Source organism: Anabas testudineus, chromosome 19 (assembly GCF_900324465.2).
Source record: "Anabas testudineus chromosome 19, fAnaTes1.2, whole genome shotgun sequence".
NCBI lineage: Eukaryota > Metazoa > Chordata > Actinopteri > Anabantiformes > Anabantidae > Anabas > Anabas testudineus.
The window spans coordinates 6,659,509-6,683,657 of record NC_046628.1 but is presented as its reverse complement, the minus strand read 5'-3'; the positions used below and the strand labels follow the sequence as shown (position 1 = coordinate 6,683,657).

At 41.1% G+C, this 24,149-nt stretch overlaps 4 protein-coding genes and 1 non-coding gene across 5 annotated transcripts; 3 read left to right on the top strand and 2 right to left on the bottom strand.

Annotated features, from left to right (window-relative positions):
• Window positions 1–1,686: 1,686 nt before the first annotated feature.
• trnai-uau lies at window positions 1,687–1,780 on the top strand. The gene is made up of 2 exons: window positions 1,687–1,724; window positions 1,745–1,780. It is a non-coding gene; the product is annotated as a tRNA-Ile (tRNA).
• Window positions 1,781–2,363: 583 nt separating this feature from the next.
• Window positions 2,364–6,913, bottom strand: faap100 (FA core complex associated protein 100). The gene is made up of 8 exons (XM_026351527.1): window positions 6,641–6,913; window positions 6,432–6,550; window positions 5,448–6,352; window positions 4,925–5,081; window positions 3,852–4,791; window positions 3,633–3,755; window positions 3,209–3,295; window positions 2,364–2,791 (listed from the first exon to the last, which is right to left on the bottom strand). The coding sequence occupies exons 1-8, from the start codon at window positions 6,794–6,796 to the stop codon at window positions 2,660–2,662; spliced, it is 2,619 nt and encodes an 872-aa protein (XP_026207312.1). The 5' UTR covers window positions 6,797–6,913; the 3' UTR covers window positions 2,364–2,659.
• A 182-nt stretch (window positions 6,914–7,095) lies between these two features.
• birc5a (baculoviral IAP repeat containing 5a) lies at window positions 7,096–10,642 on the top strand. The gene is made up of 4 exons (XM_026351558.1): window positions 7,096–7,458; window positions 8,862–8,971; window positions 9,910–10,027; window positions 10,290–10,642. The coding sequence occupies exons 1-4, from the start codon at window positions 7,351–7,353 to the stop codon at window positions 10,380–10,382; spliced, it is 429 nt and encodes a 142-aa protein (XP_026207343.1). The 5' UTR covers window positions 7,096–7,350; the 3' UTR covers window positions 10,383–10,642.
• A 1,565-nt stretch (window positions 10,643–12,207) lies between these two features.
• On the top strand, window positions 12,208–16,584 carry tmem235b (transmembrane protein 235b). Its single transcript, XM_026351554.1, has 4 exons — window positions 12,208–12,385; window positions 12,471–12,551; window positions 12,648–12,785; window positions 16,355–16,584. The coding sequence occupies exons 1-4, from the start codon at window positions 12,208–12,210 to the stop codon at window positions 16,582–16,584; spliced, it is 627 nt and encodes a 208-aa protein (XP_026207339.1).
• Window positions 16,585–18,354: 1,770 nt separating this feature from the next.
• On the bottom strand, window positions 18,355–24,051 carry LOC113156416 (uncharacterized protein C16orf52 homolog B-like). Its single transcript, XM_026351556.1, has 3 exons — window positions 23,281–24,051; window positions 19,967–20,179; window positions 18,355–19,498 (listed from the first exon to the last, which is right to left on the bottom strand). Exons 1-3 carry the CDS (start codon window positions 23,384–23,386, stop codon window positions 19,314–19,316), a joined length of 504 nt encoding a protein of 167 aa, XP_026207341.1. The 5' UTR covers window positions 23,387–24,051; the 3' UTR covers window positions 18,355–19,313.
• Window positions 24,052–24,149: the final 98 nt, after the last annotated feature.

Here is a 24,149-nt window from a genome sequence, read left to right as displayed (position 1 = left end):
TTTTTTCCTCCTTCCTGCTGCAAAGAGGCTGCAACAGAAGACTCACAGACTGATAGAGGCGACAGAAGGAAGAGGAGGGTCTGATTGTGCATAATCAATCAAGACATGTCCTGATGAAGTGAACAACGTTCTGAGCACATGTTTGACCTCAAAGCAAAACTGGTGTGAATGAACTTTAGCGTGTGACTAAACCTTAGAGTTTTAGAGTCTGAAATTAAATAAATTTAAAAAAAGCTTAGTTTCACATATGTAAAGAAATAAGCATCGTTGTCACATACACGTCTTTATATTTTCATATCATCCTCCTTCTCCTCATTTTTATTTTCCAAGGTTTTCCACCACTCCTTACTAAGACGTACACAACAGAAACTGAGCAAGTCCTTGTTAGGAGTGGCCACCAACACTGTGTGTGCAGTTTTGCAGCCCTAATGCAATCATTTCAACTTGAAGTGGCTACATTTGTCTATCTGTTTATGTTTTTGTTAAATTAATAAAATTAAGGCCAAACTTATCTGAGAATAGAAGAAAAACCCTCATATTGCTTCTCTTTGGGTGGCCTGAAGCTCAGTAAAACTGGGGGCAGTGCCTTATGAACTAACAGCACACTATCCACCAGTGATGGAAGAAGTATTAGGTTTTTTTTTTTTTTATGTAAAAATATTCCATTGCTAGTTTAAAAGGTGCATTAACCATTTCACTTGCTTAAGTAAAAGAACAAGAGCATTTGCAGTATTAGTATTTTAAAAATTCAAAGTACATATTAAGTAGAGTAATGACCCTTGCAGTGTTTTGTTTTATATTAATTTGGATATCATGCTGATGCATTATCATGGCTGAAGCTAACCACAGCTGTCTGTACTACAGTGCAATAAAACATATAGTATTTCCCTTCTTTGTCCAGCAACATTTAACAGAGGATGATGTTTTGTGGGCCCACTACTAAGAACAACACAGCAGCAGAGGTCACACAAGTCAGCATGTGTGCCACTGTCGAGCAGTTCCACGTGTTTTCCGTGGGACACGCAGGTGCAGCCCTTGTGGCAAAACACTCAGCAACTGATAGTCAGTTACTGGTTGGTCTCCTGCATTAAAAAATGTAAATGTCTTCCTCGCTGTCATGCTTCTTCAGGTCCTCACTGAAAGTAGCGATGATGTTATTTTGACCTCCAGCCTGGCTACTGACTGCTGTCATCCTCTCCTCCTCCTGCTTGTCACTGGGAGAATAAAGGTTTATGTTCTCTGGCTGAAAATGTGTCTTCACTTGATGTTCAAGAAACGATAAGGTTTTACTTTATCATCTCTCATGTGCCTTTAAAGCACACGACAAAGCCTTAGGGATTAAAATATTAGTTTAGAGAATGGATGTTCTACTTATTCATGAAGTTCAATGATAACATAACCCTTTATCAGAGTGGGCGTGTTTAAAAACTGTTTAAACACCACTTGTGTCCTGGAGAAACCACTTTAGAGGTCAGGGTATCTCAGGTTTAACTCATAGCCTGCAAACTGTGAACATGGTTTAACAGAAGGGCATCCAGAGCTGCAGAAAGTGCAAACAACAGTGGGCTCAGCAAACCCCCAGCACCGCTGCACCCAAATGAATCCGGTGAAAGCATCCTACTCCAGTATTTCCATCGGCTTTTATCTTTTGTTCTGTGTGTAACGCGGTCGCTGACCACGCTGCAGGCTCCAGTGGCGCAATCGGTCAGCGCGCGGTACTTATAAGACAGTAACCTGCAGAGTGATGCCGAGGTTGTGAGTTCGAGCCTCACCTGGAGCAGCTGACTTTTATCCTGCTGAAACGCCCCCTTACCTGAGGTGTTGTCCTCCGGTTGGCACAGGCAGCCCTGCTTGTTTTCCATCCATTCTAACCGCCCCTCCACTGTTGATTACCTGGATCAGGTGTCTTCAGCTGTACATGTAAATGTTTACTGGTAGCAGGTGATGTGGCACACGCAAATACCACATGATCTCTCAGACAGACAGACATAATTAGTAAAAAAGACATATAAGGTAAGATAGACTTTGTGTTTTCAAACTGCTCAGGATTTTTAATCTGATTATGACAGGACTGGTTTACCTAGATGTTACAGCAAAACATGAATTGTTCAACAATATTTGCACAGTTCAGATTCTTAATGTAACCACCAGTGACCATAAACTAAAACTGCCACCTAATGGACAATCAGGTGTTGCAAAAATTCATGTTCAAGGGAAGAGATTCAGTGGATTTATAGCACAAAAAGAAAGCACCTAAACAAAAAAACGTTAGTGTGAGGTGTAATGATGTTAAGTAGTGGTGGGATAAAATATCATCTTTAATATTTTGAGTAACAAAACACAACTGAGTTGAAGTCCTGGTAAACACAGCTTTCCTCTTGCTTTATTGAATTTAATAAAAGGTAGAAATGAGCAGACGGAAACAAAAAGCATTGTACACGAAGATCGAAATAATCATACATCAGTATATACATCAGTATATAAGACCATGTTCATGTTCAAGCCATGAATGTTTCTTTGTGTAAAATATAAAACTCTCACTGTCATTTAGAGTGATACAAAATTACAGGAGCAGTTATGGACACCATTTGTCAATCAGAGGCAAGGACAGGTTACATAACGCTGGACAAGGTTAATGGCAGCTGTGTAGCTAAAAGTGTTAAATTATAACAAGAGGATTTTCTCTGAGTTCTCGATAAACACTAAGAAGAGCCGGAGACATCTGCCCTGCAGACACGCCCACGCCAAAAGCCTCTGAGATTTGACTTTGCTGGATCTGTTGTAACAAGCGCTGAAATGAGAGGAGGAGGAAAAAAGAAAGAAAAAGAAAGAACACCAAGATAGTTTTTAGGTCCAGTGATGACCAAAACGCTGATGGGTGCATCTCTGTGGGTTGAATGGGTTTAAACAAATACATCATTGGCTTAAATAGCTTTTAAAATGTTCACACAACGGCTAAAATGATAAGTCAGAATATCAATAACTTAAAAAAAAGAAAATACATTCATTAGATAAATAAGAAATTCACTATAACAAACAGTCTCAGCTTCACCAAGAGATTCACTACCTTATCTTCATTTTGTTTCACTGTGAATGGAATTACATGTGCCTTGGCTTTAAGCTTAGATATTTGCATTTGTCATTTATAGCCCTATTGTTCATTAATATAACTGATTAAAAAACTAAATGAACTGTCTGTATTACTTACCTCAGCCCGCTGCAGCGCCTGCCTTAAACGTAAACTATTGACACTCTTTGTGGAAGCTGCCGTCTCAGGAGCTTGGTGCAGCAGAGTCTGTAAGAAGGACCACAAGGAGAATCAAATATAACTATTCAGTCGTGGCTGCTCCGCTGTAGTTCTACTGTCTAAGTGCAGCTATACTCAGACATGTTGTGTTGTGTGTATAAAGGATCTAAGTGTCAAACACAAATTACAACACAAGTTTTCAATAACCAAACCCATATCAAATGTCATGCTATTCCCTCTCCTTCTTTAACATGAAGCCTAGATTTTGTTATCTAAAAAACTGATTTATAACTACATTACATTATGTACATTGTCACATATTTGTGATAAATAAAAAAAGAAAAACTCATAATTTGCAAATGAAGGATGGTGTGTGCACTTGTACCTGCACTCGGTGCAGCACAGCATGGTGCAGTCCACACACTGCTGCTATCGATGTGCTGTCAATCCGAACCTGTACTGTGGATATGGAGTTGTCCTTGTCCAGACTCTCCTCCCCTACATTTACCTGAAGACCAAAGAGACCTTCACTCACCTATTTTATTTAATGTTTATATTATTATCATAAATATACATTAATAGACAATATTAAAACATACTGTACCTCCTTTGCCGTCAGTTTGACCATGTCCCCATTTGGAGCTTGCACACAGACCACTGAGCTACTCAGAGCAGTCTTGTCTCCTTGATGTCCCATCTTCACTCCTCCATGACATTCAGACAACAGCCAGTTCAGCAGACAAATGGAGAGATTTGGAGGATCCAGCTTTAGCCCCTGTGGATCCAAACCTGAGCTTTTCAACACCAGTGTATCCCTCAGAAGCTCTGGTGTTACATGTAGACTTGCTGAGTACTGCTCTTCCTTGTGCTTTGAGACTCTCACTCCTCCCGCTCCTCTTCCAATACACCTATGCTGGTTTGAGCTCAGAAAAGCTCTGACGGTACCTGCTGTGACATTGTTGGATTGAAAAGTGGCGCTTTTATGGGAGGCTGTGGGACTGTTCACCTGCAGGACATGCAACCAGTCCACTGTCAGTGTGTTTAAGGGCAAAATGATGGATCTGCTCTTTAAGCCAGTAAAGCTAACCAACTCCTTCTCTTCTAGCAGAGCCGTGAGGGAGAAAATGAGCGAGCAGTTCACTGTCATGGGGAAGGATGTGTCACCTGCAGCTGCCAGGGGCAGGCACACTTCTAACGTTTCCCCTGGATGGAGATTTTCAAACGGGAATGAAAAATTTGTGGATGAGCTTTCCCCTCCTACGCTGGGAGAACAGGACAGAGGACATACAGTGATGCTCAGAGTCCAACCTTGTTCCAAAATATACGGACTTGAATTATCCAGAACACACATGAGGTGTAAAGAGTCTTTCTGAAGCAGTCTGCTCCATCTGGTTATGGCATGACATTTGATTGGTTTCTTCTGAATGGGAAAATGCTCTTCATTCTTTTTACTGGCTGTCAACAGGAAGCTAATGTTGAGCACTTGATTCAGGTGTCTCAGAATCTGGTTTTTGGATTTGATGGACACTTTCAGCATTGACGCTCTAAAAAAATAAAACAATGAAAAATTACAAATATGTCAAATGAAAGGTCATGATAAGTCTAATAAATCTTGGGCTGTTTCATGTTTGTGTACAGTATTATATTAGCATCAAAGGGGAACCACGCTGGGTTTACCTTTCACAAACATCTCCAATAGCAGAGAGGAGGTCCTTGACACCACGGCCCATCTGAGTGGAAGGCAGCTCGGACAACCTTGAGTCGTCTCTCCCCGCTGGTAAGGTAATCCTCTGGAGCTGCCCTCTGACTGACAGCCCCAGCAGCTGAACTTCACCTTGTATGTAAGACCAGTTCCCAAAGTAGAGAGTTCAGAGTCACCCAAAGACAAAGACACAAAGATATACACCTGACTACGTATACAGTAATAGTGAAGAATTTGTGAGGGCAAGAAAGATGATGTTTTTCAGTAAATACATACATCACAGTACGCCATTGATGTATTTATAATGAAATACTCTTGTCTGTCTCATACAGTACATTTTATTACATAAGCCTGTTTCTTATGTTGTGTCTAAGCTAAACGCACGTGGCAACTAGTGCACTATTGCAAATAATTCATTTAGCTTAGGTATTAGATAACTATTAAAAAACTACTGATTTGACTGGAAAGTCAGCACTTGCCAAACCTGAGTCCGCTCACCTGCAGCGCTCTGTGTAGGTTTAGCCAAGCCGATGACTCTGCACACATTCAAACTGGTGGGGTTTTGGAGGGCAACGCCTGACTTACTGGATGTCTCCTCATTCCTTTCTTGGCCTTCCTTCCCATGAGATCCATCTGACAGATCCAGTAGCAACAGATCTGAGCCAGTGCTGTAGTAAAGATGGTGTTTGTCGACATAGCCACACACCACAGGTCCCGGTACACAAACTTCAGTAAATCCAGCTGTACTGCAATCACCCTCTGGCCCTCCCTTATCTGTTTTTATTAACAAAACTCTTCCTTGTTCACCCACAGCCAACAAACACTGTGCATGTCCTGAACCCATTTCCATAACAACAGATGCTCCAACTAATACTACTGGCTGCTCAAGACTGTGCAGGACCTGGAACCGTGATCCAGGGAGTAGCAGAGGGAGGAAACACAAGCGTCCATCTGGTAGGCCACAAAGGACAACTGGTGACTTGGTGAGGGCAGCGTCGATCCCAAACAGAAGTTTGAAGAGGACAGGCTCAAGATGGAAGTGGTTGGTCAGAGTTGCCTCTTTTGGAAAGGTGCAGGATAAAGATGTTGTTGTTGCATGACCAGAATAGACACAAATCAGCACAGGCCTCCTTCTCAGTTGTATGTTTAACTCCTCTCCATGTGCAACAGCTGAGACCAGTGGTACACTGAATGAACTGAGCATCTCGTAGCTACTGGACTGTGTTTGTTTTGGTGTTTTGTAGAGACTCAATAGCCAGGAAGTGTCTCTCTGGGAAACGATCAAGAGTAAAGAGCCCACAAGGAGCAGCGATAATGCTCCTTCTTCTCCAACAACGAGAAACTCTGAGGAGATTTTCAGCTCAGTCGGACTGGAGGATGCATTAACTCTGGAGCTTTGAGACCTGCAGAAGTGAAAAGTCACATTAAATGTCTGACAAGGGACTCTTCACAAGCTAAAACAATGAATACACTTGCACATACCTGGATAGCAGCAATGGTACGCTGACACAGTAGACACCAGTACTACAGCACACATAGAGGAACTGTTTATCATGACTCTCAGCCAGGTCACTCACAGGTCCAGGAAACTGGAGGACAGCCTGTCACAAACCACACAGAATATGTGTTATCTATATTATCTTTACAATCCGATCAGTCCTGTGTGGTGGTCTGTTAAGTCAGTTACTTGCCGTGAGTTTCCTCTCCTGTGTATTAAATAAATAGACCTCGTCGCTGCCGGTGCAGAGGAAAACATCAGTCCCACAATCAAACGCGACCCTCGGTGAGCATGATGTTCCTGAAAGGCCAAACTCCGCCCAAGTCTCCACAACACATCGCCTCTCCATCACCACGAACCCTATTAGACTACTGTTAGCTCAGTAAAAGTAATAATAATGTGTGGGATCACTAAAAGATGTACGTCCATACTCCTTCACTGCTTGTTGACATGGAGCTCGCACGAAGTTCCGCGCGTCGCATTGTGGACCAATAACCGCAAAGAACTACATTACCCATGAATAACATACGGAAGTCTGAGGCTAGATGGTGGAAGTGCGTTTGGTTTACGGAGCTCATGCTCAGGCAAGGAAATGGCTAGAGTAACTATCCTGTCTTTTTAATACCAATTAAAAATAGCTGTAGTTAGCTGTTTGAGGTTTAGTTCTAGTTGTAGTTCTAGTTTAGCTCTTTTTGAGAACACTCGGTGGCGTACTCGTGCAGTTTCTACGTAATCTTCCACCCACGAAGAAGAAGCTACGCGACGTACGTGGTGCACGTCCACCAATGAAATCAGTCGAAGTCGGAGGTTGTCGACATTTGAAAACGCTCTTTAGCTCAGTGGTTCAAAGTGTTGACATCGTCAGATCAGGGCTCAAATAGTTTAAATTCAGAGGCAGATACAATGGACTTGGTAAACGAAGACGAAACCAAAATGTATTTTTATGAGAACAGACTGAAAACCTTTGAGGGGTGGCCATTCGACGAAGACTGCAAGTGTACCCCGGAGAACGTGAGTGAACGGTTGGCTATGGCTAACGCGTTAACTTCAATAACAGCTAGGTTAGCTCTGTAGCTACTGTTGAAGCGAGATAACAGAAATAAAATAAAATAAAAATACTCTAATCGTACTTTTGGTCTGTTTAGTTGGTTTACCACTAGCATGTATCAACGCCAGTTAGCTATATACAGCGTTTAGAGTATCCTTAATCACAAAATTGCAGATGCTAGCGAAGTCAGCCTTAAGAGCTAACTGTACTTTTTACTGTGCTAACATCTCAGGTTAGCATAAAGTCTGAGTGAAAGCTTTGTAATTAAAAACATTTTAAGGGTAAAGGGCAACAGAGTTAGACTGGCTCAGTGTAAATTAGACTGGCTCAGTGTAAATTAAACTGGTTCAAAGTTTGTATTTGTATAACTTAACCACTGTAGTATTAATGATTTGAGTCCCATCTAAACATTGATTGTTTGCCACTTAGTTATCTCTGAATATTGAAACAGTGACTGGCACAGATCTGTTGTGGAAGCAGCAGTTGGGAATATCCTCAGACAAATAACAGTAATTGTTTGACACTGTAGTTCTTATCAGTGGTAGCTGAGTGTCAACCTTAACATTGACTATGCAAAATCTTTGGACATAGGCATAATACAGTATATACAGTGGCTGCAGGAGAAGATTGCTTCCTTTTCTCGACTTTTTGCACTGTGGTTATGTTGGATTACTCTGATGTAGCTTATCTTTAGACAAGTGTAATCTACAATCACAGGCCCCTTTCCATTTCATCAGCTCTTCCATGGTTTCTATTTCTACAAGGTTATAATTTAAGTTAAAACTGTCAGAAAGGTGATAATTCTAGGTATTTATTATGGAGATCATAGTGGGTAATGGAGTTGTACTGGAGTGCATAAGATTACCAGGTCTTTCTAATGTTTTGGTTTGCATTAGATTGTACCTAATGACGTGGCCAGTGGGCATTGGTACATTTCTAAATTGCATCACATTAAACATGTTTTTTACCATGTTCGTGCAAACATCAGAGATCACTATGGAACAGTTTCTCAGTTAGGATTCAAGTAATTGTTTAACCATTTAATCTATAAAGTTTCAACAACCACCATTTTTAGGGCTGCACCTCACCCTCATTTTATTATTGATTGCCAATTGTTTGCCACTGAATGATTTTATGTTAAAAATGCCCAGAACTCTTTCTGTTGCTGTTTTGTCTGACAGATGTCAAAAACTCTAGGATATTCCAATTAAAAGCTAACTTTCTACAGATTTGCTGATACTTTAACCAGCCTGTTGTTTCAGTTGTGAAATGTTTTAGTTCAGAACAAAACATTTGATGGAAAATATTTTTTTTATTTTTGCTTCATCGTTAAATTAATTATCTGTTGATTGGCTCCTTTCTCCAGATGGCCAAAGCTGGCTTTGTTCACACCCCTTCAGAGAACAGCCCAGATATTGCCATGTGTTTCTTCTGCCTGAAAGAGCTGGAGGGCTGGGAGCCAGAGGATGACCCAGAGTAAGATATCCACTTTACTATGCTCATGGGTGAAATGCCCATAAAAGGAAAGCATATTATTATTCATATTATTGGTCTGTTGGTTTGTCTTATTATCTTATCTCAAATTAGTTAAATTCTTCAGAGAAATAGGTGTAGCAACACATATTATGATTCACCAGGGTATCATGACAAATAACTCAAAACAAGAAATAACACAAGAGAATTATAAAAACAAAGTAGGATGTAAAGTAAAGTACTTAAGTATATGCATGTAAGGAGTACTCCAGTGTTTGAATGTTGTACTTCCATAAAATAAGAGCTCTTGAGAGGTGGGTTTTATGAAGAACAATTATTTTTTATGTGGACTTGGCAAAGGCACCTAGATTTCTTATTATTCTACATCTTATGTGTGAAGCTAGAAAAACATTGGATCATAATGATACATTATACATAATAATACATTTAGTCATTTACCAGATGCTTTTATCCAAAGCTACATACAAAGTACAGGGAAACTGGAGGGTAAGGAGGTCTTGCCTAGGGAACCCTTCTGGAGGTAGGTAGGTCACAGCTGGGATTTGAACCTGCATGGAGGGCAGAGATGTTACCCCTTCACTATTCAGCAGTTGTTACCTTCTAGCTTGCTTTTTAAATTTTCTCTCTCTCTCTTTTGCTGGTAAACAGCCATGTTTACATATTAAGATAAACAAAATTAATATATAGGGAGACGTGTTTGGCTGCCTACCTCAACAGTCTCACTACTAGAAAGAGTTTCTGCCATTAGAAATATGGGCAGGCGACTCAGTTCTTTGTTGATGTGTTTTACGTCTATATTGCCAGTGCTGTGCTTTCTAGTGCAATATGAATTTTATCTGTTTGTGTGCATAGTTGCACACAGTTGTCCTTCGAGTCTAAAATTTGGCATTTAACTCCTTCATCACTCTCTTGTTCCCCAGACAGGAGCACAAATCTCATTCACCATCCTGCCACTTTATCTCTCTGAAGAAGAAAGTAGAAGAACTGAATGTGGAGGAGTTCCTTAAACTACAGAAAGAGAGGCACAAGTTCATCATTGTATGTTTTTTTTTTTTTTTTTTTTTTTTTATAAGACATCGTAACCTACAAATTACTGACGTCAATAATGCGTAGTCAAATCACCTGTTTATGGGCGATGACAGCATCTTAACTTTGTAACGTTAATTTTATCTTCTTGATTTGCAGATATGTTTTAATGAAATTGCTCAGCAAAACTAACATCATCAAAACATTAGTAAGTTCCTGTGAGAATATGAGACCTTATTATTTCTAATTAAGATTTCATTGACTTTACTGGCAGATCAAATCCTGTAACCAGGCCATCACCAAGTTTGAAGATGCAGCCAAATTGAGAAGAACAGAAATCCTCAAGACAGCCATGGAAGAAGAATGAAAACAGATGCTGCTCCTTTTCTGTTTGCCTTCACATGCTTCCAAATATATTTGTGTGTATAATGTATTTCCTTTTGTTTTCACGCACTGTTCATTTTGACAGGATATTTTATCTTATTTTATTTGTCTTTCCTGAACACTGTACTTTCACTCACATTTGAGTAATTTTATCTTTTTTTGTTGTTGTTGTTTGTTTTTAAGATTTAGCCAGTGAAGCCGCCTGTTATCTCTGTGTCATTTTACAATACAAGCGTAACTACAGTTGACTGTGCGAGTGTTTTTCACATTTGACTGGGACAGTATCATCAGACAAGTCATTCTTTGGTCTTTTTTTTTTTTTTTTTTTTTTTTTTTTCAATAAGATCAGATATATTCATTAGATTAGATTAGAAGATTATATTTAACTTAGTTTAGTGCTGTTATCAAGGAGGTGTCCGAGCAACAACACAGTAAATTCAGTTTTTGTTTTTAATTGGGTGTGTACTAATGTGTAACATCTAAAGTAAAAGCTGTATAATACATATATCATTATGTCTAGTTTTATTTCACCTTCTACTTACCTTTTATGTCACTTGAAAGAATTTTTACATTTTATAAGCTAGAATAAACTTTTTTTGTTTGTTTGTTTTACATGTTAATTTACCTGCCTGGTATAAAACCCCTCCACACCCTTAAAAAAGTAACTCGAGAGCTTTTACCAGTACTTAACCAAATGCATGTTCACGTAATAAAAAATTTAATTGGTTCAGATAAACGTTTGAAATTGAAAAACTGCTTTTGAGTTATGTTTACATCAACTCAAAATGATGTGTCACTGAAGATTAAAATTAGGCTGTAATTGATTGATAACAAAATGAAGGTTGAGGTAACTTAATAACGTACCTCTGTAACTCAATTCTTTACACCCTGTAGCAAGATTTTAAAAATATAAAGCTGTATTTTTGATGCTATTATTCTTGTTTACCACTTAATTTCCATTTGTGTTTTTGAAATGTTCAAATGCACAGTGGGTATGCAGAATACAAGATGTAACTGTTTAATGTGTTGGACCACCTTGATTTAGGAGACAACAATGGTGCACTTATCTATGGACTTCAGGCTTCCTGACTCCCAGTTCCTCCAATTCCTGTCCACGTGTGGAATTGTCCCTGGACGAGACAAGTCCATGAACCCTAAAATGCAGATACCTGTCCACACCAAGGATTTCCCCAAGTAGATTAAAAAAGTATTAATTATTATTAGTTAACTTAGAAAGGTGTGCTTATAATTGTAGTAACAATTGTGACACGTGTTCTTCTAAATACTGGAAAAACTAAATGTACCAACTTAATATTAATGAGGAGGCAACTCTCCTGTTTATTCTGTCATTCATTAAGTGTAGTAAATGAAAATGCTTTTAGGTCTTGCAGAAAAGCTATTTCCTCTTATCCAGTGTAGTGTGTTGGTTCAACTTGATTTCACCAGATCTTGTCACAACTTAAATAAGGTTGATGCCAAAACATTAGATTTTAGAGTGGATGGATTTGATGATTGTGTGTCTCCTCCCGGTTGAATCCCAGCTCCTCCCAGACAGCGTGTGCAGCTGTCGAGTCAGACTAATTATCTTTGTGCATCTGTGGGACTCATCCAGTCAGTGATAAGTTGATCTCCATCTCCGCTCCGTGGATGTTAATTACTGAATGGACAGGGCAGCTTCTGCACAGCCACGAACGCACCGTGCGCCATTTCTTTCATTCCTGTACCAAGTGCGTAAACGTCAAAGGGACTCGTTAAAGTTCAATTGCATCACGGTCATTAGTGGAAAATTAAAGCTTCACCATCGCAGGATGAAGGTGAGATTTGGTTCTCTGGTGATCACAGCCGGCATCTGCGGGATCCTGAGCTTCGCTTTTTTGGCGACTTCCCTTGGAACCGAGTACTGGTACATCATCGAGATGAACCCCATGAACATGACCGATATAGAGGACATGAGCTCCCACTCAGGACTGTGGAGTATCAATGAAGGTAGGCTTTTTCATCACTTGTGCCCTCTGCTTCATGCAGTTGTTGATAAGAGTAAAATAACAGGTGATGTCCTGTTTTAACTCAGGTGGGAAGACGTACGCAGACTTCATTGCATCGTTTACAGCGGACTACTCCAGGTTCTCTGAGATTGAACTGCACATGCAGAGTGAGTGTCTCCTCTGACGTTTTATTGTCCAGCCTGTCAAAACTCCACAGGTGCTTTATAATCTGCGTGTGTGTGTGTGTGTGTGTGTGTGTGCAGACATGCACAGTGCCATAGTGGTGATACTCCCCCTCAGCCTCATCCTGCTGCTGTTTGGAGGTATCTGCGGATTGGTCAGCTCCATGGCTCGGAGTCCAGCCCTGCTCATGGGCACTGCCTCCTACTTCTTCATTTGCAGTAAGTTCAGGTTCTGTTTCTTCACTTAAATGTTAGGAAACAGTGAATGACAATGATTAAGTGGAGGATTGAAATGTTTGACCCCAGTGTGGGCTTGCGGAGGACCGTTGTAACTGAGATCACCTGGTTTTAAAGGTTTCCTTGTGCACAAAGCTGTCTTGCAATATTGTGTTTTTACTGTATTGTCCTGGAGACAGTGCACCTGTTATCCCATTTAATATCCAGCCATGTTTAATATAGACATCACACATTTTTTGCCAATAGGAGATGTTGTGTTACTCAAAAAAGAATAAGAGCATAAGAGAAAGGTGCATACCAAAGCAGTTCTGCTTGGTGTCATTTACATGATTGTTGAATTAAGCAGAAGCGATTAGGCTGTAGTACAAACAGGAGAAGAGTATTATCCTGATACGTGTTGATGACCATTTCTTTTAAATGGTTCTGTGCATTGAAGAGTAGCAAACATCAGCAGCGTGCTGATCTGAATTAAAAGAAAACTCCTACAAAATAAAATCAAAAATCATCTGAACGAACTGAAGAACTTTGTCATTCCTTATGTGTCTGGTGAGTCTGCACACAAGCCTCACTCGTGATATGACAGAAGCAGGTGGAACACTGTAGAAAGCTGTGGATCTGCTGGAAAATGAGCATGGTTTGGTGGTAACGTCAGGACATGTGGTTAATGGGAGCAGACGGGAACACTTTATTTACCTCATGTGGCAAAAGGGACTCAAGTTTATTACCACCCAAGACTGGCTGTTTGGTTTGGCCATGTTGGTTAAGTGTGTGTGAATATTCAGGTGTGTGGGTGTGTGTAGCTGCTCTGTTACATCAGCAGTGCTCCATCCCGTCCTCTCGGCTGGGTTATGAGAGCTGTTATTGGTCTGTGGAGAGGCACAACAGTGAAGCAAAATTGCTTTGGAAACTTTGGCACTCCGAATCTGCGTCTGTCTAAAGATTTGTATTTCATTTCATGATGTTTATAGTTTAACACCAGCGCGTGTCATAATATGGCAAAATTAAATATTAATATTGATGCATATAACTACTGTCTAGGACAGGATACAGAAAAAAACAGAGCTGGTAGTTAGAGACAAGTCATTTTATAAAAATAACGTTCCCATCGTAACTAAGACACTAATGAAGTCTTTCTTTTTCCTATTATATTCCTGCTCCGTGCATTCTGCCTTGCTAATTATATGGCGATCAAACAAATCCCATAACTGTGGGATAGTTAGCCATATTAACGCTATTATGTTAATCTGGGTATTTGCAGTAATCAAGTTATTGGCAGAGCTCTTCTCTCCTGCCAACGCCTCATGACCTCCATAAACAGGACCTCGTGACAGATAAACACTTACTTTAAAAGACTCTTCACAGTCTCCCTTTAATGGGCAGCACATGATAATGTGTGGAATGTAATAAAGGCACGAATCAGGTTGGTTTTGTCTTCTGAACCTTTGGAAACGTCCAACTCCCACCCTCCCTTTGAGTTTATTTCTTTCTTGACTCCCATGATTCTAATTGTTGAAGTTATATTTAATTGCATTCAAGAGCAAATATTTGTTAATTGACTAATACTGAGCATTTCCAGAGTGCAGCCTGCATCTGTTGTGTTAAAGTTAGAGACAGAAGAAGCCTAAGACCTTTGGGAAGACACTGTGTCGAGGCACGTGTTGATCTGGGCAAAAGTAGAAAACTCAATAAAGCTCTGAGTGTTACTGGGAGTGCAGCGGGCTCAATAATTGTGAAACTGAAGAAATGTGGAAGCAGCAGGACTCCTCCTCGTGTCGACTGTCCAGCCAAACTGAGCAACAGCGTTATTTCACCGTGAATCTGATCTGATGACTGTACAGCGTGTGTGTGCGTCTACTGATGATTAGAATCCGCTGTTAATTGCTTTGTTCTACTGTTGCACCTGCTTTTCCTCACAAACCATTAAACAGCCTAATGCGTATTTGTCTGCGGTCCCCGCAGTGCGATTCCATTGTTTCCCTTGTTCTTCAGTTTTAGTGTAATTGACATTAGGAGGATGTGTTTCTCTGAAATGCTCTTACAAAGTGCCTCCATGTTGAAAAACCAAACCACGTTTGTGAGAAGATTTGATTAATATTGGGAAATGACAACACTATTGCATCTGTTGTCTACAGTGCCTGGAAAGATCTAAAAAAGTTATCATCTGATATTGATTAATGTGTCAGTTATTGATCTATAAGACGTCACAAAATGTTAATTAAAACAGACTCTGCAGCCATGACATCAGTTCACTGAATCTGTACAGTGCATCCAGAAAGTTTTCATGGTGCTTCACTTTTCCCACATTTAGTTTTGTTGCAGCCTTATTCCAAAATGAATTAAATTCATTATTTTCCTCAAACGTCTACAAACAATACCCTATAATGGCAAAGAAGTTTATATTTTTAAGAAAATCACATGTACATAAGTATTCACAGTCTTTGCTATGACTCTTAAATTTGAGCTCTGTCGCATCCTGTTTCCAGTGATCATCCTTGAGATGTTTCGACTTGATTAGAGTCTTGATTGGACATGATTTGGAAAGACATATACCTGTGTAGCTAAGGTCCCACAGCTGAGTGGTGAAACCAGAGCCCAGACTTGAACCTAATTAAACATCTCTGGAGAAATCTGAACAAGGCTGCGCACTGACACTACCCATCCAACCCGATGGAGCTCGAGAGGTCCTGCAAAGAAGAATAAAGAAGGAACTGCTCAAAAATAGCTGTGTCAAGCTTTGATTGGTGCTAAAGGTGCCTCCACAAAGTATTGAGCAAAAGCTGTGAATACTTATACTTACCTTGAAAAGATTTCAATTATGGGATTTTTAAAAATTATTAATTGAATCCATTTTGGAATAAGGCTGTTTTTTTTTTAGAGAGATAAAGCAGCCAGGAAAGCAGGAAACGTCTCCGCCATGAAACTGCTAAGACTTCATTTTAAAAATGGCTGCTGATTAACGCTGATGATTCTATGTTAGGCGGTTTCTGGGTTGTTTCTCTCTGACAGTCATGCATCTCAGTTTCTCATCAGAGTCTGTGGCACCTCTGGGTGTCATTGTAATAAAGTTATTATTAGTCTCACCCTGGGTAGCCTCTGCACTCCACGTGCATCTCCTTAAAACCAGAATGAGACGCGTTTCCAAATGCACCACTAGAAAACTTGTGGGGACTTTATGTGTCCCCGTCGAGTCCCTGATGACTTGAATGTTGTGTAAGCAGACAGACACATCATGCATTTCCTGTCCAACAACGTGAGATCGTAGGTGGTTATTGATTTCATGTTAGTCGAGCTCTCCAGTGTACAGTAAGTGACGCCAGCTTGTCTTGAATGTTTTTACATCACAATAGAAATACAGACAGATGACAAAACACATCATGAAAACACCAAATGAGGGAATATATTTGCAACACATGGTCATTCTTCCAAAAGATATTCCCTCATTTAACAGGGGAACATGTTCTCCCCAGAAAAATGTACAACTGGGTTTGGAACACTTAGATTGATTAAACACTTTTTCTGTGTATTTGTTTTTAATGCCTCCTTTATTCTAGGTCTGTTGACCCTCTGTGGTGTGAGCCTCTACATCATCTACTCATATGAAGCCCTCGCTCAGACTGAGAGGCTGGTGGGGGCCGAGGGCCTGGCCTACGTCCACACGTCCTTCGGCTGGTCTCTGGGCTTGGCGTGGCTCTCCTACGGCCTGGAGCTTCTCACTGGCATACTGCTGCTCATTGCAGCACAAATGGCCAAGCTGCAGCACAGCAGTCCCACCGCGGCCTGACACATGCCTCCACTGTGCATGAACCACATTCAGGAACGGGTCTGAACTGTGTGTGAACAGGTACAATGTTACTGTGTTTTTCTCCCTTTAGAACAAGCTAAGAAACAGGAGGTGGACAGTATAAAGACTCTGACTAAAGATTGAATCAAAAACATTTTGGACTGCATAGCAAGAGATTTTTCCTAAATTTAATTTAATGTCCTTAACTCTGCTTCACATTAGAATAAAATTGTACAGTGGTGAACTTGTACCTGGACCAATTGCGCCCTCTTCTGGTGAAAAAGTGAAGTGGCTCCTCATGTCCACCGTCAGAGCATCGGAGTGTGGATGTGTTGTAGTAATCTGTGCCAAACTCAACCCACAAGTTCCCTTCACGTTACTGTTAAAAATACATTTTTATTCTTAGGGTGGTTCACAAACTATATTTTTAAACAGGCAGATACAATATTATCAATTATGAATTTGTAAATTAATTGCAGCAACCTAATGCCTGAATTTTCAGTGCAATGATCTTGTAACTTCATTCTCCAAGTCCGAATTGCTTGGATTAATCAGTGTTTATTTTATTTTATTTATTTTTTATCAGTTTAAATGACAATTTGGATTGTTTTACAATGCAATCCCTATATGATTTAAATTGCAGGTTCAGTTTTCTGTGTTGTCACATTATCCCTTTCTGTTTTTGATATTTAAATTTTAATTAAATTTATGTCATTGTCGGTTATTTATTCTGAAAATCATGAGAGAAATTAATAAGTCTTCTTTGTTTGTTGCTATGAAAACAGCAATAATTGTGCCAAAAAAAGAAAAAGAAAGGAAAAAAGTAGGTGCACAGCATATTTGTTTTGGTTATAAGTAGTTTGAAGCTTGACTTTTAGCAGCAGCGAGTTGGACATGACCTTAAATGCGTGACTGGATTCCTGCTACTGTTGCCACATGCGAGTGGATTGTTTCATAAAAGCTCAAACGCACATCACTAATTACTATTCTACAATGTTCCTATGGCAACCTAAAGATCCTATGCATCCCTGCAAAACAAAGCTAGAAAAGTGGGAGAGCGAGCTTCTGCTCTGAACAAGCTCGGCCTCCCTGAAGATAAACATAAAAGGCAAAAGCATGTGCAGAAAGGTCTGGTCGTCAGATGAACTGCACAAATCTCCCAAATGTCACGATTCAACAAAATGGAAATATGTCATTTTAAGCTCTAACCTTGAGAAGTGTGACTTATCAAAGGAAGTATGAAATGTAAAACGTGATAAATGCAACTCTGGTCCTGCACATGGTACTGCTGATTCTCCACATGACATTTGTCCTCTTGTCTTTGAAACTCTTATCAGCTTCTCTAGATACTAAACAATTACATTTAATTTTTGTGACAAATATAGTTAGTCCCATCTGAAAGTGTTGAAATGTTTTACCAGGCTTTTACTCCTCCTTTAGTTTGTTCAGAAGGGTTTCTCCCTTCAGTCTCCTCTTCTGCAGGTGAAATTCATGTTCCAGCTATGTGGCATCATGTTGATTCATCCTTTAATAACAACAAACACAGTCTTCACAGGTAAAATCCAAGGCTGAAACCAAGAGGAATCAAAAGGTGACGTTCTGAACTTTTGTGTCATTGTCACTTAATATTAAACATAAATGCCGTTAGTGTACAGCAAAGACAAAAGAATAAGCCTTGCTGTTCCAATCCATTTGAAGAGGGCTGTAATTGTAAAAAAAAAAAAAAAAACATTTATAAAATAAAAATAAACCAGAGAGACAGCGTTCCAGTTAATCATTTTTAATGAGATGAGATCTTCCATGCTTGTCAAACATCACAGTGCTTCCAGGAAATGACACAGACAGGTGGTCTGTTCATTCATACAGAAATGAAGTGGACAAACGATTCAGTCGTTTCATGATACAGTGTTTAAACAACAGGAACTGCTCAGAAAGGGGAAGAATACATTCAGTACATCACTAAAAATAACGTTGGAACAGAGACTTTCTCAGATCTTCGTTCGAGTTTCCAGATTTCACCCCATTAAAACATTAAAACCGCCTCACTCAAACGTATTGGAGTTGTGTTAACGTGAAGGTTACCGGCTTTTTAAGGCAAAGTGATCCGCCACGTAGAATAAGGGCAGGATTAACTCTGGAACACGTGTAGCCTTTATTTGAATAAAGAATACCTTTATAAAAGCCATAACTGAATAATAAATAAATAAAATGTGCCAAGGAAAAAACTATTTTACAGATTGTTCCATGTGGTCAGTTGAGGGAAGACCTGCTGATATCTGGTGCTTCGACACATTAGTCTGGTCTCAATGTGAAGAGTGTGCATCTTAATTGATGTGTTGAGAAGTTTTCCATCATTTATTTGAAAAATGACGGATAATGCAGCAGGATTTCATATAGAGTCCTGATATTATAACCACGATTGGAACAGAATCCATTCCCATCATGATGCTTAATATTCTCCCTCTCCACGACTTCACACTCATCAGGGACGAGGGCCATTTCAGAGCTCTCCGCACCTGCTCAGTCTCCGAACGGACAAGTCGACGGGTGGATCGCACCCGGTGTCGGCTCCACTTACGAGCACAGCGAGAGCCACAAACGGGTGCCTCTCAGTTTCGTTGGGTACTTCCACCACGGCAGCAGAGAGAGAGCTCTAATGACGTTTGTCTCCAATGGTGTTTCTCCAAACATTCAAAACAGTAGGAGGAGTGTGTGTGTGTGTGTGTGTGTCAACCAGGCAAACACACCTTCCCAGCAAACAGCAGGCCCACTATGGTGAAGAAAATGGACAGAACGAACAGCACATAGGAGGAGCCCACCACTGTGTTGTTGGGCAGCTTATACGGCTGTCCTCCGACTTCGTTGATGTAGAAGCCGATAGGGAATATGAGGGCAGCCATGCAGAACAGGACCACTGTGACGGAGAGAAAACAGAAGAGAGAAGTGACTTCCCAACAGGGGCACTGTACTCCAGAGGGCAGTGGACGAGGACACAGCAGCTCAATATCATTTATATTAAAATGTGTTTGCTTGTTTTAACGCTTAACTGTTGTTTTCAGCATTCAGGAATTAAAATGTGTCTGGAAATTAATAACTGTGCCCGAACTGACGGCCTCAGCCTGAGAACATGCTTCGTACTGGTCTATACACAGCTCCTGCTCCATGCTGCTAATATGACCGATTTTTTCTCTCTTCTGTAAAAATAGAAACTGTGAAATAGAAACTGAATTATGGCTAAAAGCTGTCCTGAAATTAAATGCACTGTTCTAGTCTCTCAGCTCTGTTTGTTGAGCTGCATCCTCCTTTCAGAGGTGTTGTGTATCCTTTTTATAGCCAAGGAAAAAAGACGTGGTTATAATCAAAGGGGCTGGTAATCTCTTACTCCCTGTGAAGGCCGTCCATCGGGCGTATCGCGTGGCCTCGTGGCACCAGTGGGACATCACCAGCAGAGCACAGCTGACGGTGAGGGAGACGATGCCCAGGATGATGAAGAATAGTGTCGTGACCCACTCTGGGGGCAACTGCGGGGGGATGCAGGTCCGGTCTCTGCCGTGGATGGTCTGGCACTGACGGACCAGGCCGACGGTCAGAGAGCCTGCATTCACAAAGAGAAAAACAAAGGTTGAGACAAGCATAAAGTAAACAGAAGAATGCAGCTTCCAGAGGTGTCAGCTCTGTCTCAGCAGGGTCCAAGTGTGGTGCAACGTCCGGTCAGTTGGCTTCTTATAGTCACAGCGTCTGACAGGAACACTAACTATTCAGCCACAGTTAAAACTGTTTTGGTGATGTCACATTTGCACACCAGTCATAATCATCTGTTACCAGACCACTGTTGTCTCACACTAGCTGAGACTATTAATGCTCCAGGAGGTTTTTGTGTTTTGTTTTTCTGACATTACATTTTCTCATGCAGTCACGTTGGTGTGTAACAAAACAAGTCAGATTCACAGCAACTTATCACAGTATTTGTCTATTTGTTGACTTTGTCTCTGTTACATAAAGACCTCCCAGGAGTGTCTCTGCTTCCTGACAGTGACCAGGGGCCAAGGAATTTGTTGGTATGGAAACAGGGCGATGGACACTGTGCCAGTAGCAGCAGCAACCCCCCTCCAGTGATTCACAAATTACGTCAAACACGTTCAGGGATTTTGGCATGAACTACTAAAGCCTCAGAGAGAGAGAGAGAGAGAGGCTGGAAGAAACGAAGAAATCAACGAGGGTTCGTAAGATGCCAAGTCTTGTGGCGACATCCTGTCTCCCAAAGCCTGGCGGGGGCTGCGATGTCAGGTAGAGGGGCTTCTGCGTGTAGCACACAAACACTCGGAGCCCAGCAGAGACTACATCTGCTCAACTCTGCATCCAGTGTGACTGCGGAGGAACACACCAAACAAAAAAAACTTCAAGTCTCCCACAGCCTCATTTATTCTTTTGTTTTGCAAGTTCTTTCTTACCCTGAATTATCTTTAGCAAGCAGACAAACAGAACAAAGAGGAGCTTTATACATTTTACGTATCTGCTCGGGGCAATTTAAACCCTGTGAATGTAGAATTAACGTAATTGTCATGATGGCCAAAATTACAAGTGGCCAATATCACAGCGAGCGCAGGAAAAACCCAGAAAAGCTGAAACATCTTTTAATTAGGAGGGAAATTAAATGAGAAGAAATCTGCTTTGGAACAAACGCCTCGTATTTAAGGCCATTAAACCCCCCTAATTTACATTTAACTGTTTAGTATGTCACAGGATAATGTGTAAAATGATGGGCCTTTGAAGAACACACCATAGCATTTCTAGGATTTGCTCCTGCTCCACTGGACAAATTCAAAATACTCTGCTGTCGGCTCAGGCGTTGGATTGTGTTTCCCTCACAATCTCCATCTTTCCTTGTATCTGTCATTCAATTAAATTGAAGTCAGTAGCTTAAATATTTAATGGAAAGGTTTCAGTTCCCGATCGTGGATCCGGTGCTGGGAGAGGATACCAGCACCGGACTGATGGGAATATCAGGCCTAAACCACATCCTTCTGCAGTCTGACCCCTTCCCCCTTTACACAGGGTATCCTGTTCCGTCTCAACACATCCTTTCATACCACACAGTGGGGGACAATGTAAATAGTGCATTCATTTCCCTGCATACTGGACTGGACTCCACAGCTAAGAACCAATCAGGCACAGCTGAAACGTGTGTTTTGTTTTATGCCGTTGAAACAAGCAATTGAGATAAAAAATTAAGATAAAATATGTATATAAGATTATCAGCAGTATAATGCCTTGTAAGATTAGTACTACTGTATTGTACAGGGCTGTGGTTGATGTAGTAGAACTGTAAAGACCTGCTTTACTGATAGTTTTCCATGAAATCTGTTAAAGAATCTATTGCTGGACTGGGTATTTGGGAATTATACAGTACCTAAAATGTCCTGATGATCTTTGTGAAACTCTTCTGACCACTCAAAAAAGCAGCCGCTACTGCGTCAAATACCACAACACAACATACACACAGCAAATCCAGTTTTACACCAGGATGGCGAAGTGCTGGAGGGGGTAGTTCCCAAATGAACTGGTGTTTAAAACCTTAGAAAGATATCTAAAGAGAAAACTCCGATTTCCACACAATGCTTTATGTTTTGTATATGCTAAGCACGCACAGCCAAAATAAAATACGTCATGACTGAGCCTGAGGACTTTGAACGCTCCAGATGGAAAGCATTATTCTCTCAGGAGGCCTAATTAAAAGTCACGTACTGTATCTTCGTTCCCAAACAACACTTCCTGCCTTCAGGTAATTACTGTTCGGCTTATTAAACAGGAGCAAAAAGGCTTTCAGTACAGTAAGTCAAGCAGTGTTACAGCATCGTTTGCTCGACTTTGCATCTGATCATGACTCCACTGCAATAACCATATGTAACCTGATGTACGTAGAAGCTCCAGGGATTTTGACAGCACCTGTATTCATGATAATTGTAGGACTGGCTGTGCAATCTCTTGAACAAGGCTTCCCAAAAATGGCAATTACTGACTGAAGTAAGATAGTGACGATGATGATGATTAATTATTTAATTTCACTCACAGTTGCTCCAGATGACATCCTCTAGAGGGGTTTTCCCAGCTAGAAGAGGAAGCTGCTCAGAGGTACATTAATACACATATACACACCCAAACCACAACCATAGGAAGCAAGTCCAAAATAGGTGAAGTCGCCCTTTAAGTTGAGAATCATTTCAACCATGGCCAGAATTCAGACTCGTATCAGGGATTTCTACTGACTGTCTTGAAACATGAAATATAAAAACTCCATTGTTTTAAAAAAGCCTGTCAAAGTCTCCTCTTGTAATTATGTACTGATCGTATCCATGCGCAGAGCTTCTCTCTCATCCTGGTCATGGTATGAGTTATAACCACATCTGGACGTGGTGTGTAAGGTTTGAATCATCATTTCACGCATCCTTTAACAGTTCTGCGGGACTAAAGGCACAGATTAATTTCACAGCAACCCCACAACAAACAAAGGAAAACACTTTTGGAAACTCTTTGTGCCACAATAACATGTATCCACCCAGGGCATCTGCTGCTTTAACTGTTTAGTAATGTTTGATTTGATTATTGTAAGGGGACAAACTCTTTTATTTGTCAAAATAAATAAATGAACAAACTCAACTTTCCCAGCACAGTACTAACAAAGTGCCAACGACCTACCAGCGGACTCTCCCGTGTTGATCCAGTCCGGGTTGGCGATGCTGGCGATGGCGAAGATGTCTGCAGCGAGGAAGAGGCATCCTGATATCACGGTGAGTTTATCCATCACGGTGGACACGGGTGGAGGTCTGAGGGTCTGTGTACCTCTATCTCACCCCTCACCGGAGGGAGACGGGACATTCAGAAGCCACGGACCTGATCCCTCTTCACAGGTGCCATCTCTCCGGCCGGTGCTGTGCTGACGGGCTCCGTTTGAGCCACTGTTTGCGCGCACGTCATGTTGGAGACGAGCAGTGAGATTCCTCAATATATCCCCGTTTGCTGGTCCTTCAACAGCTGATCCGCACCGACCCTCCTTTCTTTCCTCCAGCCCAGGAGAGGATCGATGTCTGGGCTCAGGGATCAGCTCTCCTCTGCTCAAAGCGCATCCCGGTGATGTCTGCGTAAACAAAGCAGGGGACTTGGACGTGTGTGTTTGAATCCCTGATTAATTCTCCAGCAGTGGAAAAGGGCTCATGCATGTAGGCGACTTGTTTCCTGAGTCTCTCCCCCCCCCCACATGGAAGCGTTTTCTTTCCTCTGGACTCACAGACGGAAAACACCGCCCATGCTCACATCTAAACGCTTCTCCGGCGCACACAGCCTCCACACTTCCAGGTTCAAATCCGCCACTTTCGCTCTTTAAAACCCTTCTGGACGAACAGCCAGTGTCTAATCTACCAAACAATGATGTCTCCTCTTAGGGATGGAAACTGAAATCCAGTCAAGATCGCGTCTCCATGTCTTTAGGAGGAAACTCTCGCGAGAAAATGCGTAAACACCCGCATCCACAGCCACCTTTGGCATCGCCAGAAATTATGCAAGAGATG